At 43.0% G+C, this 18,076-nt stretch overlaps 1 protein-coding gene across 2 annotated transcripts in view; it reads left to right on the forward strand.

Moving 5' to 3' along the window:
- The window catches only part of grm8a (glutamate receptor, metabotropic 8a), a 231,413-nt gene that overhangs the window by 136,444 nt on the left and 76,893 nt on the right, over nucleotides 1–18,076 (forward strand). For both annotated transcript variants that reach the window (XM_061078314.1, XM_061078323.1), the window contains exons 3-4: nucleotides 10,382–10,517; nucleotides 10,983–11,137. In XM_061078314.1, the coding sequence (XP_060934297.1) occupies nucleotides 10,382–10,517; nucleotides 10,983–11,137 (291 nt within the window). The remainder of the gene's footprint in view (nucleotides 1–10,381; nucleotides 10,518–10,982; nucleotides 11,138–18,076) is intronic.

Genomic DNA, 18,076 nt, shown 5'->3' on the forward strand with positions numbered 1-18,076 from the left:
ACTTATGAAAGATTAACTTGCTGATGCACAATTTTCCTTTCGCAGTCGGCTCTTTGTGTACCACCGGGTGACTGATTTTGTTGATTTGGCAACGTTAAACAATGATAAACTGTCAAACTAATTGTGTGCGCCCGGGTGTGTAGTCAAACACAACTGCTCTGGATTGAGTTTCTGCTGTGTTTTGTGTGTTTTGTGTGTTTGAGCCAGGCTGGATGATTTGTGGATGCCTGATTATTGTGAGAATGATTGTCTGGAGCTGTTGGAAAACTGCCTGCAGAATTATTTAACAGATGCAGAAACCATGCTCCATTAGCTTCTGCGTACAGAGCATGTGCAAAGTGCAGCAGCTGTATGGGTTTCTTTCTTACTACCAAACTTCATAGAGCTTGGCGGTATATTGTTATTGTGAGTTATAATGATGTATTTTCAAAGGAGATATGGACAATATCACATCGAGAAAATATAATTTATGCTGAAAGTGTTCCCCATTAAAAATAGTATCACTTGTCCTGCCAGTGTCACTGAAACACTCCCCCCCCCCCCCCCCCCATGCTGATTTTTGTAGTTAGTTAGCAGCATTACCCAGAAAAGATGCAACTGATTTTTTTCCCACTCTCTTCAACACAGTTTTTTTGAAAGAATATAAGGTCTGTCCTGTTTAGGGAACAGACATTTATGTTGAATGGAAATGTGGTACATTAAGGCGACAGTTGGACCTGGCGGTGGAATTTGCTCTACAGTGTGTGTCTAGTTTCCAATGGGAAAAGTTCAAACCTATAATTGCACCCACTTGATTATCAATAACATTGAGTCTGCATAATGAAGCCTGATCAGCCTTGATTGTAAAACCCATGTGCTTTGAGCCTTTAACGTATGAGGAGTTTTTTCAGATCTTTTTTACTATCTTCTCCCGTCTTGATATGTTCGCCGGTCAAAAAGGTCACGGTGAAGGTCAACAGTTTTAGTTTCCATTCATGCGTCAGGTGACGCGACAGCATCTCAGTAGGGTGGATGGAAGAGTGTATCCTCCCTAAGATCTTTGTTATTCCCCACTGTGACTGTGTGAACTAGGATATGTGAATGTGTGTGTGTGTGTGTGTGTCCCTCTGCTTGATGCTATATAGGGTATATTTGAAAAACCTGTGTGTGTGTATGTGAGAAATGCTTTATCCCCAGATAAGACATGGACCGGAGGACAGCAGGGCATCCCAGCTTGGGGAGTAACAAGCATCAGCAGGGATCTGACACTCTATTGGTTTGTGTGCGAGTGTCTGTGTACGTGGGTGTGTGCGTGTGCACGCTTACATGTACACACATGGAACTAGTCTGAGGGCACTGCTGTAATTGGATGTCTGATTACTGTCAGATAGTGTGTCTGTGTGTGTGTGAGAGTGAGAGACGAGAGAAAAAATGCAATAAAAATGAAAAAAAATTCTTCTCGCAGGGAACGAGAGAGTGAGTGTCGGCAACAGTAGAGAAGAAGAAAGATAATCCGACACTCAGGTGTCTCAGAGAGAAAGAGAGAGAGAGAGAGAGAGAGAGAGGGAGATTGAGGTGGGATGAGAAAGTCGCCGACAGAAGTGGACATGTCCTCTCTTTGTCATCTCCGAGCTTTACGTTGACCTTGTGCTTTTTATCTGTGGCCTGACATCCAATCATCCCTTTGCTTATCTCCCTCCTCCCTCGCCTCACTCCCAACATCTTTCCATCCTTTTTCCAATTCTTCCTCGCAGCCTTCTGATTCCTCTCCGTTTTCCTTTATCTCCCTCTCCATCTCTCCTCCCTCTCACCCTTCTGTCCTTCATTCCATCCCGTTTCTCCACGCCACCCATGTGGATCTCCCCTTCGGTCTCCCACAGTCCAGCAGAAAGCAGCGGAATCTATCAAATAGATTGGAAGTATTGGTTATGAAGTTACACTTGTCGGCCCACACCATAGCACTGATACTGAACAGATGTGAGAGGCAATGTGCGCTCTCTGTATTTCCTTAATCCACACAGTCACGTCTTGAACATGCTAATCCATCTGCATAACGTCCAGTCACACTTTATCTCTTTCCCCGTGCACTCCAGCATCGATTCTTAAGGAGGGAGCTTGTCACTTGTGTTTTTACACAAACTTGGACGGATGACACAGACACATGCATTGCCTGAGTGAACCAGTATTTGCTTCAAGTGTGATAGACTGAAGTGGATGGACTCATAGACTTGTGTTTATAAAGATGGACCGCACATCTCCACTTCCGGCTGTTTGGCAAAAATTAAGCTAACAAATCCCATGTTCGAGGCAGTTCCTGCCGACACTTAGCTGTCAATCATATCTCATTCAGAGCAAACTTACCAGAAAAATGAACACATGAAGTAATAACAACTACCTAAAAAGACAGAAACCATCTTTGAGAGAAAATCTTAACTGTGTACTCAGGGTTTGTAACACACCAGGGGGAAATCAAGATGATTCAGCTTCACTTTTGGAAAGCTGTCTTGTCGTCCATCGTTATATACAGTCTGGTTGGACCAGAGAAAATGCTGTCCTCTGGAGGACTGCACACTAATAACACACATATAGTTACCTTAACCATAACAACTAAACCCACCCAACCTACCAAATCGAATTCAAACCCTAAAAGCCTCTAACAGCCCTCTGAAGTTGTCAGGAGCAGCCAAACTCTGAACAACAACGTTTTTAAACCAGAGTTGGCCCTCACAATTATATTGAAACATGAATACATCCCCGCACTTGTAAGCAGGTAGACTTCTCTCAGTCACACACACACACACACACACACACACACTATGCTACATTCAGTATGTGTCCACCTGTCTCCCTTCAGACTTGAACAAGTGCTGACTTCAGCGAGACAAACTGACTCCTGTGGTGAAGACAGACCTCACCCCTCTGCACACCCTACTTCAAACCACACACACACACACACACACACCCACACAGACACAAAGACATTCGTCATCCCCAGCTTGCATGGGGTGGTATAGGAAGCGAGATGTCAAAAGGCCGAGATCTCATGTCTCTCTGTGTCTCTTTTCCTCTTTTGCTCTCTTGCTCTTTTTCTCTTGTGTGGTATCTTTTTATTGTCTTTCTCCTTCTCTCGCTCCCTGTACTCCAACCTCGAAATCCTCTCCTCTGTATCTCTGTCTCTGCAGCACATACACTTGATCACGCAGAGGAATAACGTCTGTGTCGGGTCAACATCCACTGTGCTCTGTCCAAGTTCAGATATCTGTGTCCTGGAAAACCCGGCCTTGTAGCTCGAGAGTCTAGCAGCAGAATAAGTCCTGCTTTTGAAAGCAATTATTCTGCACAGGTAGCAACATGAAACTTTACCCAACAGAGCTCAATTATAGGGACATTCAAATTTAGTCAAATTTCCAGCTGTCATAGTGACAACACTTAATATTGATTCTCATCAACCCCAGTGTTAAGGCATGAGGAAGAACTTTACCGTGCTCCTTGTTAAAGTTTTAAAGGTTTGAAACATATTAAGTAGGTTTTGACAAATGCTTTAATAGACACACTAATTACAAAACAACTACCATATGGAGTCTAAATAAATAATAATGCTAAATAATGGCGCTAAAGTAAAATGTAGCCAAGCTGGAAAGTTTTTAAACCATCCATCCAGCACTCCCTCCCTCCCTCCATCCATCTATCCCTCCATCTCCATCCTTCCCTCCCTCCACTGATTCATACATCCCTCCATCCATCCAGTTACCCATCCATCCATCCATCAATCCATCCTTCCCTCCTACCATACGTTCACCCATCACTCCATCCATCCTTCCCTCCTTCCCTACTTCCTTCCTTCCACCTTCCATCCGTCAATCAACCTAATCCCAATCTACATGTCTTTGGCATGTGTCAGGAAGCCAGAGAACATTTACCCAGACATGTGGAGAACATGCAAACTCCACCTAAAGTGTATTTTGTTGTACCTTGTATGATCACGTCCTCTTTGAAGGAGCCAGTTAAATGTAACTATGGGATTAACTCTATTCCAGTGAGAACCACTGCATGATTTCTTCAGTGTCTTGAATTAAAATAACTTCTCCAGAGCTCGAGGGATATCTCCAGCAGCTGCCACCGTATTATTAAACTCTACAACAATATACTGAGGCAAGGCTGTGAATTAGCTTTTTAGATAGACAACACAAATTATTGTATTTTGTGTGAGCACCACTTGAAATATTCTATTGTGTGCACAGTAGATCATTACAAATATCCAATACCCAGTCGCCTTTGCAAACTACTCTGATAACTCACAGAGCTGCGGAGACTCATAATTGCATTCACACCGTGCAAACATTTACCAAAAGCTATTAAATTTCTGTGAACTGAACCAACTTTTGCCCATTTTGTCTCTCCTACCCTTATCAGTTTTTCATTATCAGCAAATTATGAGTAATTTCAGGCCTAAGATTGTCAGGGACTCACAAAACCTTTTCCTCCTTGAGCTGAACTCAGGTCTGAAAAGCTCCTTTTTTCGGGGAGGGTTCAGGTTATTGGTCCGACCTAATTTTTCAAGCCCAATGGAAGCTCGAAGGCCCGGCTTCCTTCCAGGCATATTTTAATGGGCGGAGGTAAATTTCCTGGGACAGCGGTTCCGTGGGTGTTGTCAATGATTCATTAGCAAGCCCGGGGAGAAACTTCAACTCTGAGCGAAAAAATGCATAACGCTAATATTTACCGCACCACTTAATCCACACACAAAGCAAAGGAGAGGAAAAAAACAATCCAGCATGTGTGTTAATGGAGTGCGCTCAGTTCACTGGTGAGCACAGACCGACTCAGGGAAAACCCGCTTGAGCAGCAACACACGTGCGTTATCCCACACGCACGCACACACAGATGACTTCAAAGGCCCACAATGCACTGCCCCGAGCCATGAACAAAGCATAGAGAAGCAGAGGGCAACTTTTAATTTTAAAGCAGCGCTAATGAGGTTTGCAAGGGAAAGAAAAGTGTGTCAAAATCAGTGCGTTTTTGTATTATTTGTGCGAGAGTTCTTCAATAGTAACAGTCCACTGGCAGGTATTCGTGTGGGGGCTCAATGCAGTGGGTGTTATTCTTTTTACCAAAGAAATGCATTCTAAGCTGGAGAAATAAATTAATTTCCTCCGTGTGGATTTGCTGGGCACACAGAAGCTCCAATTTGGTCCAAGCTTATTTAATGTTAATAGAAACAACTGACAAGTCGTGTGTGTGGAAAGATGTGAGGATGGCTCGGGTATGTTTAATGGAAGAGTCATTAAAGGAAAGGTTTTGATTTCACCACCTTTCCTTCATTCTCCTTCACTCTGACATCTAACAGAAATATGCATGCAGGCACAGAAACACACTTTAAAGTTACACTCATTACCCGTTCCGCTTTGCGAGAATCCATATCGATGTCGGTGTGTGTCCACGCTGTAATGCTTCTATAAATACATTACACGATGAGTGTGTGTGTGTGTGTGTGTCTGACTCCTGCGGTGTTGCATAGAGGGTCAGTGCCTCTATCATTGATGAGCTGATGCAAACGATTCCTGTTGGAGACATTGCTTTAAACGGTTTGCTGCAGCCAAGTGTAAACGTGTTAGGCTACATCCAAACTACGTCGCTCTGCAGTTGGTTGCTTAGTTACAAAAATACTACGAACGAGAAATCAAGAATGAGGGAGAACAAAGGTCAGACTCTACAACAGCAACATTAAACCTGTTATCCTTTATGGCTTGGAATGCTGGAGCATAGTTAGAGGTGACACGAACAAGATCCATCTCTTCAGCAGTGGATGCCTCAGGGAAATATATGCTTCTGGAATATAATGATCTCACATTAAGAACTTCACAAGAAGATTAAGAGCCAGCATGTGGTGGTACAGATCGGACCTCAGACCTTTTTGCATTCAACGGTGGAAGTCGAGTTGTGACTGATGAGAACCAATCAGAATCATCATTTCCATTTTTGACACAGCAACATAGCCACAGAGAGTTTTCAAAATAAAACAGTGGCCAACAGCATTTCCAAACTTCTCCATTTCAGGCTCTCGATAACAACATATTAATGTAGAGATGTGCTAAGTTTATGATGGAGTACGGAAACAAAGGGGAGAAAAAACAGAACAGATTTTGTAAAGGAGGACTTTTTACAATGGGGGAAAACAGATGCAGAAATAAGACGCTCCAGGATTCAGGTGTCTTAGTTATAGCTTAAGCCTCCATGTATAATTGTTTTCCAGCACTAATTATAAAGGGTTAAAGTTAGCAGCCAGTAGTTTCTCTTGATATGATAATTATTTGAAAGAGATTGGTGCTGTTATTGTCCTGAGGCAATATTGGACTTTAACTGTGACCTGCCTGAAAAGTCTCTGAAAACTTTTCCTAACTGAAGGTGAAAAGAAAAATGACAGAAGTAAGATCCAAATTGGGAGAGTAAGTCTTCCTCTTTTCTCCCCCGTCATGTCTCTCTTAGTTAACAGATGAAATGGTGCAGCGAGAGGAGCGTGTGGGAGGGAAGCAGATTGTTAATTAGACGGCGTTTCCTGTCCTGAAACGGAATGAATTTAATCTCACAACAGGATGGAGTTAATTACGAGTATGAGGGGGTTTTATCCGCGCAAGCGATGGACGCACTTAACGTCAGATTCATCATTGCAATTTTTGCAGAGGGGATAGGCTGACGAAAAATGCAAGCGCTCACATAAATTAGTGCTAATCTGTAGCACTTCAGCACATGGGCTGACACAAAAACTGGCATTTACACACACACAGATATTCCCTCCTACACGCTTAGACGTACAAAAACAAGTCACACATCTGAATAGACCAAGGCATTAGGATTCAGTCCCATTCTATATCACAGTGAAGCCTCAATAATCAGGTTATTAGAGATAAACAGAGAGCTCAGTGTGCTGCTGCCCTTGCAATTGCAGTGCCCGTAATGTAGTTAGCCATTTAGACACAAGCGTGCCGGAATGGGTGAATTATGTAATACGCTGGCTAGTCCTGTGATCCAGTAACGGCTGAAGCCATTCTTTTATCTGAGATGAATAAAGAGAATTTCTGACTGGTGTCCTGTCGGCTTGCCAAGGGCGTGATGTGATGTTACTAAATAACCAATTATCCAGATTTTAACACATTCAGCCACATTGTGAGCTGGCAGATCACTGAGCAGGGACGTGAAAACACCAAGAAGTCACCATCAGATGGGATCGGTGCCTGGCCAATATTGTTCCTGTTGTCCTCACGTGTAACCTTCTTTATGTGGAAATGTCCGCGGGTGTCTGCTCTGTGGACTGTTGCAGAATGAATAGGGGTACAACTTCCAATGGAGCTTGCGGCTTGTCTCCTAAATGATGACTCTCACCTTTTCCTTAGAGGTAATGAGATAACAATCTGTCCAACATGGCCAGACTACAGCTAAGAAGATTGTATGTTCTTACATAATATCAAGCTGTATTAATGCTGTAACCACATTGTGACATTCGTACTCCTCACTGGCTTTGGACCATTTTGAACATTTCTTGCTCGGAACTATAGTTTTTATGATGGATGACCAAGCACAAAGTGGAGGATTTAATATGTAATTAAGCAGATCCTCTGTTGAAATACTGTAGGCTCAATCTGTGTATGGATTACTTCCCTGTCGGTTAGTAGAGGGAAGATGGGGTGGGAAGAGGGTTGAGGGAGGGACAGAATGTAATTTTTTTTTCAATTTGATGATCTTGCAATCAACAATTAATGATAAAAAATGGTTCAACAGTTTGTCACGCGATGGTTCCTCAGACATGAACTCGGAAAACAAAAAATGTCCGGACCCAACTGTCCAGACTTTTTTAGTTTTACTAACTTAAGATTTTTGGGCATTATCCCGAGGCAGGATAAACTTCAGGAGAATATCTAGAGTTCTGTGCATGTGTGAAAGCAGCTATACCAGGAGCTTTTCACTCCGTCTCAACAGACAACAAACAGGCACTGGCCTCAGAAATAGCTCACGTATATTGTGTACAAGTTATTTTTTACATTTTCTTGTTTTTGTTTTGTGGTGTTGGATGGTTTTGATGTTGAAACCTCCGCTACCAAAGCCCATTTTTGTTTGACAAAGCTGCTTCATCCAGGACATTCTGAGATTGATAAGAACAAAAAAAGAAAGAGAGAAAAGAGTGTAAGAAGTAAATGTTTCCCGTGACTGCCCCTCAGAGCTTTCTTTGTCAGCGAAGGGGCTCACTAATAACGAATGTTCGCTTTTGACAAGCTGCGTTTTTGGCACCAACAAGGTGTTGTAGGAGCAGCAGTGAATTTGGCTGAGACCTTTACAGTCAGACGTGTGTGTGTAAGTGTGTATGTCTGTGTGTGTGTTTTTGTCTGTTTGGCTAAAAAAAATGCCTGAACATAAACGCCCTGTCATAATTTGTCATGTCTCTATCTGGGATGTCTCTTCTCTGGGACACTTATTGATGACGGGCGAGAGGCTATAAAACAAATGATGATTTAATCACTCTTACACCGCTCCAAGGACAATGTAGTGCAATGCAGACATCAGCACTTGTGCACGTGTTCATACCGTATGCCATGTTTCCTCATCTTCTGCCATCCGTGTGCACGTCTCCAACAGTGCATTAGGAGTTTGTGATTATCCTTGAGGAAGTGTTCTGAACTTGCAAGTGTCTTGTGTGTGTCGGGTGTCTGTGCAGATTTTACCACTTTGGTGATTATCCTTGAGAGGCTTTTAATTTGAGGCTAATGAGTATTTGTTTTAGCAGTCATGCACACTGCTGTGCTTGTCTGTGTGCGTACGGAGGCTTGTGAGTGTGTGTCTGTGTGAGATTAAGGGGTGTGATATAGTGAAAGCGACAGACTGTACAGATGTTCAATAAATGGGCTGGAACAGGCAGGGAGAGAAAGGGGACATCATTCACACTCGCTCACACACACATATATAAGAAAAATGACAAAACAAACACTGGGTACATGCTGTCGATCATACGCTGTGCACTGACATTACAGATGGGTTTTCTTACAATGACACAATCTTTCATCCTGACAAACACACACACACACACACACACCTGGAGTTAAGCTAATGATCTAATAAAGAGCTAAATGTCACTATACAGCTTAATTATAATTTCTGGATTAGTGCCAAACATTGAGGGACAATGTGTGTGAGGGGGAATTTTGGAAAAAAATAGAGAGAGAGATAGGGGTAGAGCGAGAGGGAGAGAGATAAAATAGTGTAAAATAGATATGTAGAGAATAAACTACTACAGAAAGAGATAGACAGAGTAGTGGACAAAATTGGAGAGAGACAGAGAGAGAGAACAGCGACTAGTGAAAAGAGAGGGAGAGAGAGAGGGAGGGATGGAGTAGTGGACAGAGGAGGAGAAAGAGGTGGAGGCGGAGGGAGAGTGTCAGAGTAGTAGTAGTAGTAGACAGAGAGAAAGATAGAGAGAGAACAAATTAAAAACCCTCTTCTCCATTATCCAGGGTTAGATGAAGTGAGGTTTCTGTGATGCTCTTCCCTCCTGAACAAGAGGAAATGAATGAGTGCGACACAGAGGATATTTTTCCTCTCGAACACTGAACACAGTGACGTGGTGTTGATTCATCCGTGTCGCCCTATCCGTCTTCCCTCTTTGTTTTCTCTCTTGAAGTCAACACCTCTTTCCTCTACCATCACCTCTGTAGTCCCTCGCTGTCTCTTTTTAACTCTTCTTTACTCCTCACTATGCATCCCCTCCTCTTTCTCCCTTTTCCATCATTTTCTTCCTTTGCTTTAATACCTTTGTAGCTCCTGTTGTATCTTTTTTTTTCATCCCTTGGCTCAACTCTATAAATCTGCGTCTTTTGTTCCATGAATGTTTAATGTGGTGATTTATGATCCTAGTGTATTTAAAATATCGTTTTTAAACCTCTTGCTTTGGTATCCGACCAAAACAAACTGTCAGTGCTTCATATTTTGTCTCTGATTTCTTCTCATGGATATTTAAAGATGGTTTTCTGTGCTACAAGAGATAGACAGCGGTGAAATTGCTGAAGGGGAGGGGGGAGAGAACGTCTTAAACCAATAGTCCACAGTAACGACATTGCTTAGCACAGGTGACTGTAATGAGACAATGGACAAAACCCCACCTAACAAGGCCCCTGCCCACTCGCTAGTTGTCACCTACTATTTGCTATCATTTATGCATCTGCAATGGTTGACATCTTGTTTGGTTAAGGTTGATAGGGCCCCCAAGCCGCCCTCCCCAAAAAAAGTCTGTTGAAATGCTTCTTGTGCTAAATGTGTCCCTTTTCAGCCAACTCCAAAGAAAGCAACTGAAAATGAGTGAATGCAAAATAGAAACTGACGATAACCAGATGATAAATTCTGTCCCTCTCTGTTTCAGGTGGTGTGTGTATCGCCCAGTCCTTGAAGATCCCCAGGGAGCCCCGAACGGGCGAGTTTGACAAGATCATCCGACGCCTGCTGGAGACCTCCAACGCCAGGGCGGTCATCATGTTCGCTAATGAAGACGACATACGGTACGCGATGTGCACTTTAAATGAGTGCCCCCCCGCCACTGATCACACTGTCTCCGCTGCTCCCATTTTTCCTTTGGCTCAGTGACACAATCTGTGACATTTGTTTTGTTTTACTTTTAAGGATAATGACCGAGTGACAATAACAGGGAGATAGCAATACTGTCACAGATGTTAAAGCACAGGTGTATTGAGATATAATGGGAAAAGCAATTATTTAGAATTTGTCCTCTGGCAAATAAGTCAGCTGCAGCTGTTGCAGTCAATATGAATCCTCGCTTCATCAAATGTTTCTCAATATTTTGCTGTCTAATCATTTAGCTTCTCCTCCTGCTCCTATGTGACAGTAACTGAGGGGGAGGAGGAGTTCACTCTTCCTCCAGGCAACCTCAAAACAACATTGTAAAGTCTGAGGCAGCAGACATCAACCCTTTCGCATTTGACTGTTTTTTATTTTTACTCAAACAGACGAATTCTAGATGCAGCTAAAAAGAACAACCAGACGGGCCACTTCCTGTGGGTGGGTTCCGACAGCTGGGGGTCCAAAATCTCCCCTGTGATTGGCCAGGAGAGGGTGTCCGAGGGCGCCATCACGATACTTCCCAAACGGGCTTCTGTGGACGGTAAGAGAGTGTGAAGATGACAGACAAATTCACTGATGCCATGTTATGACGTCACTTGGCAGACTTAAGAATTTCCATCTGTATGGTCACTTGTACCTGGCCAAGACTGGGTTTGTGTGTGTGTGTGTGTGCTCAAAGTCTGATAAGGGAAAAGTCCAGACACTGAGAGTGAAATACACTCCCAGCGGGCAACAAGTTTTTGCCATTAGGCAGGTGGGGATATCCTCATCTGCTCCCTGTCAGCGCTCCCTATTAGGTAATCGACTCCTGGAGGGACACCAAGGAGAAAAGATATCAAGACAGAGGGGGAGAGATTATATAGAAGTTGAAATGAATCAAAGTCCTTGGCCGGCCGACACGAGGCAGCACGTTATTGGAGACTCCAGAACAGATAGAGGAGGTGTGAGGGAGGCGGAGGATTAATGAAGAGCCCACATGCCGAGTTACCGATTTATGAGGTGCATCTCGCGGTCTGATGCAATGTAATCCAATAATGCTGCAGCAGATCCTGCCTCTGTGAAGCTTAAAATGTTTTTGTTTGCAGTGTTGGAGAGGCATGGATTCATGGGCTATATTTATATATGTATAATCTAATATTTTATTATGGGTGCCGCCCCCTGGCCGGCACCTCTAGGCAAAGCATGGACCTAGAGGTGCCTGCCAGGGGGCGGCGCCATGCAATGCATACATATTACTATTCCCCGTCACTTATTATTCTTATTTCTTCTTCCGTAAAAGTTTGGGACGCTTCTCCTCCTACAAATTTTGTCGCACAATAACGAGACCCACAAATAAACCTGCGGAATTACGTCGAATCGTGTGCTATCATTCAAATTTTTAAATCGTCCCCCGGTTCGCTCAAAAATCGCGATAACGCGACCAAAAACGACGAATGGGAGTCAAGGTCTCTCTACCAAAAGAACGACAGTGCGAAAATGACCTGTTTTAAGCCATCTCGGGAGCACTAAAACTGCTCTCAAATCCCCAAACAGAGGTCCTCATACATGATTTTTAGATATTTGAGGTGGTGAGAATGTCTCCTTCGCAGTGATGTCACTCTCAAATAACTCGGACATGTGCTTATATGCGTGTCTGAAAATCGAGGAATGTTTTCCCGGCACAACCTCTCATCCGAACCCATGTTAAATTTGAAGATTTTTCTGGAAAGATTAAAACTGTAAAATAAAACGTAAATTGCCCTCACGGCTTCATTTCTAAGCTCTCGCAAAAAAATATATCTGGTTGTAGTGTGAAGCCTTGTGACGCTCAAAATGTTCATTTTCCAGATAGGACTTATAGTTTTTGAGTAACAAGTATTTGTTTGATGACAATGCTAGAGTGTGGAAAAAATCTCCTCTCATTGGATTCAATGTTATTTTTCGGAGGAGATCAGAAGCAGAACTACGTTTTCGGACTCTGAACAATAATATGGATATGCACTTGTACCTTGTGATTCTCACGGTGTTTTCATTTCACGGATAGGAGTTATAGATTTCGAATAAGAGCATTTTGTTCGGACCTGTGCTTTTGTCCTCCTGAGGTCTGAGCTCTCCCTCTGGCACGCACACACCTGGGCTAATTAGTGTCTTACACACGCCAGAGGATGAAAGGGAGACAGTGAATTGTTTATATAAACACCTCACAGGTGAACATCATCACTGTAGGTAGCTCAGTGAGTGAGGCCGGCCACACACCGGACGCGTAAGCGTCGCGTTAGCGTCGCGTAGGCGCACCGTCATGCCTTAAATAACAGCTGGCTCCCATCCACTCCCACGTTAATCCCTTGTGCCGGCCACACCGGACGCTGAAGTGCAGCACTGCACCAAAAGTGCCTCGCGTCGTGCAGCGATCGTTTCGGCGTCGAGTCTATTTTTTGCGCTTGACGCGAGCGTAGCGCTCCGGGAAACACAGTGAAAAATGATTTTAAACGATATTGGGGACATATTTTATATTATATAAATGATAAAATATGCATCCCATAGTTTGTATTCCCCTTCTGTTGTCCTGGAGTTTTAATTTTACCAATTTTACCAATCACATTATTAAATGTCCCCCTCTGCCCCTCCATACAGACACACAAGCAGTCATAAAGATAGAAAGAGAGAGGGTGTGTGTGTGTGTGTGTGTGTGTGTGTGTGTGTGTGTGTGTGTGTGTGTGTCTACGTAGTCTCCACATAGGCTTGAGTGGAGAATACGTAATTTACCCTCGACACCCGACATTGAACTGAGCAAACAGCGGAGAAGTTCTTGAAGATGGATGACATTAAATTAATAATTGAAGTGGAGAAGTAGTACAGTGAGCTGTACGATCCTCGGCCGTGTTGTTTAAAGACAACATTAAAAAGGACAAATGCTGGGACACCGTTTCAGTTAATAACAAATATCAGCTGTATGTGTGATCACGGGGAGGAACCGCAGGATGACCGCCGCGGAGTTCAGCGTGTCCGGTGTGCAGCCTGGCCCCAGCGTGCTAGGGATCTACGCGACGCTTACGCGACGCTTACGCGTCCGGTGTGACAGCCTAGCGTTTACGCGACGCTCACGCGACGCTTACGCGACACCAACGCGACGCTAACGCGTCCGGTGTGTGGCCGGCGTAAGGCAGAAGGATAGATACACACAGGTCAAGGGTTCAAGTCCCAGTGAGGGCAGGACTTGAACATGGTTTTTCTAGAAGGGGACTATTGAACTCTAAATATACAACCCTCAATGATTTGAAAGACAAAGCGATTGACTCTTCATCAGATTCCTGTATTAGTATGTATGAAGTGATAGGGATAGCGCCACCTACTGGAACAAGTCTCTTGCTCCCTTTTAAACCTGTCTGTCTGCCTGTCTCTCTGTCTCTCTCTGATACTGGTACATTTTCTCTTTCTCTCATCTTAAAGCAGCCAGTCTGTCTCTCTTCCCCAAGACAAAAAAAAATATTTAGTCTCTAGGTACATTTTCTCTCCGTCTTTCTTACTGGTACATTTTCTTGGTGCTCAGTGAGTAGGGCAGAGGTATTGAGACCCAGGGGTCAAGGGTTCAAGTCCTGGTGAGGGCAGGACTTAAACATTGTTTTTCAGAAGGGGACTATTGAACTCTTTAAATAGACAACTCTCAATGATTTGAAAGACAATATGATTGGCTCTTCATCAGGTTCCTGTATTAGTGTGTATTTATTGATAGGGATAGCGCCCCCTAGATGTCAGTGTGAAATTGAAGTTTTAGCAATCAACTCCAAAATTCTGTCACATGATCAGAGTCATGTCCTGATGAAGTCAAGACTATTACTGCATACACGCTAATAGTGATAGTGCCACCTAGTGGTCAGTGGGAAAATTCAGTTTGAGCAATCAGTCCCAAAATCCTGTCACATGATCAGAGCCCTCACCTGAAGAGATATATGAGTAAGTATGCAGTGATAGTGATAGCGCCTCCTACTGGATCAAGTCTCTCTCTCTCTCTTTTAAACCAGCCAGACTCTCTCTCTGGCTCTCTCTCTGGCTCTCTCTCTTAAAGCAGCCAGTCTGTCTGTCTGTCTGTCTCTCTCTCTCTCTCTCTCTGGGTCTCTCTCTCTCTCTCTCTCGCTCTCTGAAACTGGTACATTTTCATTCTCTCTCTCTCTCTCTCTCTCTCTCTCTCTCTCTCGCTGGTACATTTTCTCTCTCTCTCTAACTGGTACATTTTCTCTCCCTCTTTCTAACTGGTACATTTTCTTTCTCCCTTTCTGGGTCTATATCGCTCTTCCCCCAGAAAAAAAAAACATTTGTGATAGCACCACCTAAGTAGTCACTTTCCGACCCGGCTGCAGAAGGCACCCATTCCAAATTTCTCGGCAGGAGGAATTTGCTTCTAGTTATTGTTGCTGTTGTACAAATCCCTTCTAAGGCCTCGATTTCCTTGTTCCCTTATTGAGGCGACTATCTGTCCTGTTAACATTGTGCTTAAAATGTTGCACCAATACATTTTGACATTTTGGTTAATGCAGCAGTCTGGGGACTGTTAGATTAGCTCACGGGAAAAAGAAACAGCGAGTCTGGCTTTCTTAAAAAACAAAAAAGCTGAAGTCTTGTCATTTCTGTGAGGTTGCCAGGCAACCAGCAGGGGCTTCAAGAAGTCCTAGCAAAGAGAAAGTCACACACATGAATCCCTGCAAAATCTCACCTTCTCATTTTTACACTTTTTGGTCTTTGTGTGGAAATGGTGCAGTGCCCTTTGTGTCTGCTTGTGTTCATGCTCAGGATTGTCATTAGTGAGTCCTCAAGAAGTTCAACAATATACGGTCACCTTTTATTGTTTGTGTGCTGGATGTTGTGTGCAGAGCTTTTATAAACAGTCTCCAGTGCTGAGTGTGGGAAACTTCCTGGTTTAAAAAAAATGAAAAGTATTACAGCGACAAAATGAACGTAGTGCTTTTACTTTGAAGACAACTTGCTAAAGAGGACGTGATTCTACGTTGTTGCCTTGACAGACACCAACACCCGCTACCCCCGTGAATGTCTTTGTCTGTGCGATATGGTGAAATGGAAATAATGAGATTATCAAAATGATCTGGCAGGACAGATATTATTGCGCACAGGCTGCCAGTCGCCGACCACAGCTGTCGTTTAGCTCAGGACGTAGAAGAAGACACGGTCAACTCAGTCCACCGATTGAAGGCACACAGCCCCTCCCCCACTGAGTGCTGCAGAGTGCTGGTCGCTTCTTTATTAACATTTTTATCATCATTATATGAATCACAAATCCAAATTGCCCATAATTCATCCCTGCACTTCCTCGGGTCATAAACAAAACACGTGCCAAGTTTGAAGTCAACAGGATGAGCTGTTTGTGAGATATACACAGATCTTTGTGGGATCAGTCGGCTCCTAAAAGATTTTAGTTTTTTCCTTTCTAAAGAGACTTTAAGCTCAGCTAAGATAATCGTCCTATAAAATGTGTCCCAGATGGTGGCATCAATCTTCTCACCTCACTTTTGCCAAGACAGCAAATAAACCTGTATGCACCAAAATGTCAAGCTATTCCCTGAACCGGAACACCACAGCGACGTTATTGCCCCTGAGGCTCGGCTGTTCCCACCTAATCGCCCACTCTGTGCAGATCATTTTCTCCCCCAATGCGAGACGCTTGCTTATGTTCTTATTTTTTTACGAGCGTCACACCTGCGATCTCCATGGGAAGCGTTTGATCCTCGATGACACACACACGCTGCCACCACTGTTCCCAGCAGTCTTAACCATCAGTTGAGCTGCACAGGTGCGCGTGGCGCCAATTTCCCTGACAGCAGAGGAGATTAATCAAGGCACTTCCCGTCGGTTTTTATAGCGAGTCATGCTGTCCCAGTCCGTCAGATAGCACCTCCATTGTTTTTTTTCACATGCACATCCACAGATACTATAAATAAGTCACTCGTTTTGAAGCAGCAAACACACCACTGATGATGTAAAGGCAACCTGGCGATAGAAGACGCCATTTATTTTGTTCTCACAGACAACAAAAGCGATTTCCCCAAATGATCCTGATAAGAAACAGACTACTCCAAGGTGTGTTTTTTCTTGTCTCCCTCATTTTTCTTTCCTTTCATCCGTCTCCTCATCTTCGCCTGCCAGCTTCTGACGGGCACTTTTGACCGGAGCAATGCATCCCTCGCTCGCCGTCTCCTCTCTCCGCTACTATTAAATCGGACAAGTAGCTTACGTGCTGTGAAAGCTCGGTTTAAAATGTTTGCTCTCGGCTGATACGAGCCGCAGCCCCGCAAAAAAAAAGGCTTTTCAGTCATACCTCGGATCCATAGGCTATTCGTAGTGCACGGCTTTGTGAGTCAAAATGTTCAAAAGCGCCGTGAACACCAGTTTTTTTTTAAGTGCAGGCAGCGTCTGGAGAAAAGAAGCTTTAACCCTTTGATACACAACATGGGTCAAAAGTGACCCGATGGAGTTTTAATTGTAAATATCTTTGCAATAAATGTATTTCATCATTCAGAATTCCATGAATTCCTCAATTAACTTGTTTTTGATCATTACACATTCTTATTTTTATTTGTCCTTATTTACTTTTTTAATAAAAATCATTTTTGTATCATTACCCCTCTAAGGCACAACATGGGTCAAAAATGACCCGTATTCATTTCACATGTTATTTCATGCATGGCTGTGCTTCTTTGCTATATCTTTTAAAATCTATTTATTTAATCATTTAATATTACAAAGTATTAATTAAAATATCTTGTTTTTGATTACCACAAATCATTCTTTTCATTTTCTCTGTCTTAATTTTTGAACTAAAATGGTTTTTGTATTACTACATCAAGTTTACACACATGGGTCAAAAATGACCCATGTATGCAAGTGTGAATTTGATAGGAACCTTTGATTTGTAAATGTTTGTAGTAAGGAACATGTTTACTGTGGACAACTTTTCACATGCCACACTTGTCAGAACTACTTGTCAGAACTAAACGGGCTGTTTTTGCACATCTGATTCATGTAAGTCTTGTTTTACAATTGTTTTACCTAAGAAAATATTTGATATCTAGTGAAAAGATAACTTCACATAACATTTGAACATTATGTCCCTCTACTGGTGGGAAAGATAAATATGTCCAATATTATTAGCTAGCTGTTAACATATTCTCTTTTAGCTAGCTAATGTTAGCTTATGAAAGCTAGGTATATTCTAGCTAACGATAGCTAGGTCAACATGATTAAGTTCTGACAAGTAGTTTTGACAAGTGTTGCATGTGAAAAGTTGTCCACAGTAAACATGTTCCTAACTACAAACATTTACAAATCAAAGGTTCCTATCAAATTCACACTTGCATACATGGGTCATTTTTGACCCATGTGTGTAAACGTGATGAAGTAATACAAAAACTATTTTAGTTCAAAAATTAAGACAGAGAAAATGAAAATAATGATTTGTGGTAATCAAGAACAAGATATTGTAATGAATACT

The sequence above is a fragment of the Limanda limanda genome, chromosome 1 (genome assembly GCF_963576545.1).
Source record: "Limanda limanda chromosome 1, fLimLim1.1, whole genome shotgun sequence".
Lineage (NCBI taxonomy): Eukaryota > Metazoa > Chordata > Actinopteri > Pleuronectiformes > Pleuronectidae > Limanda > Limanda limanda.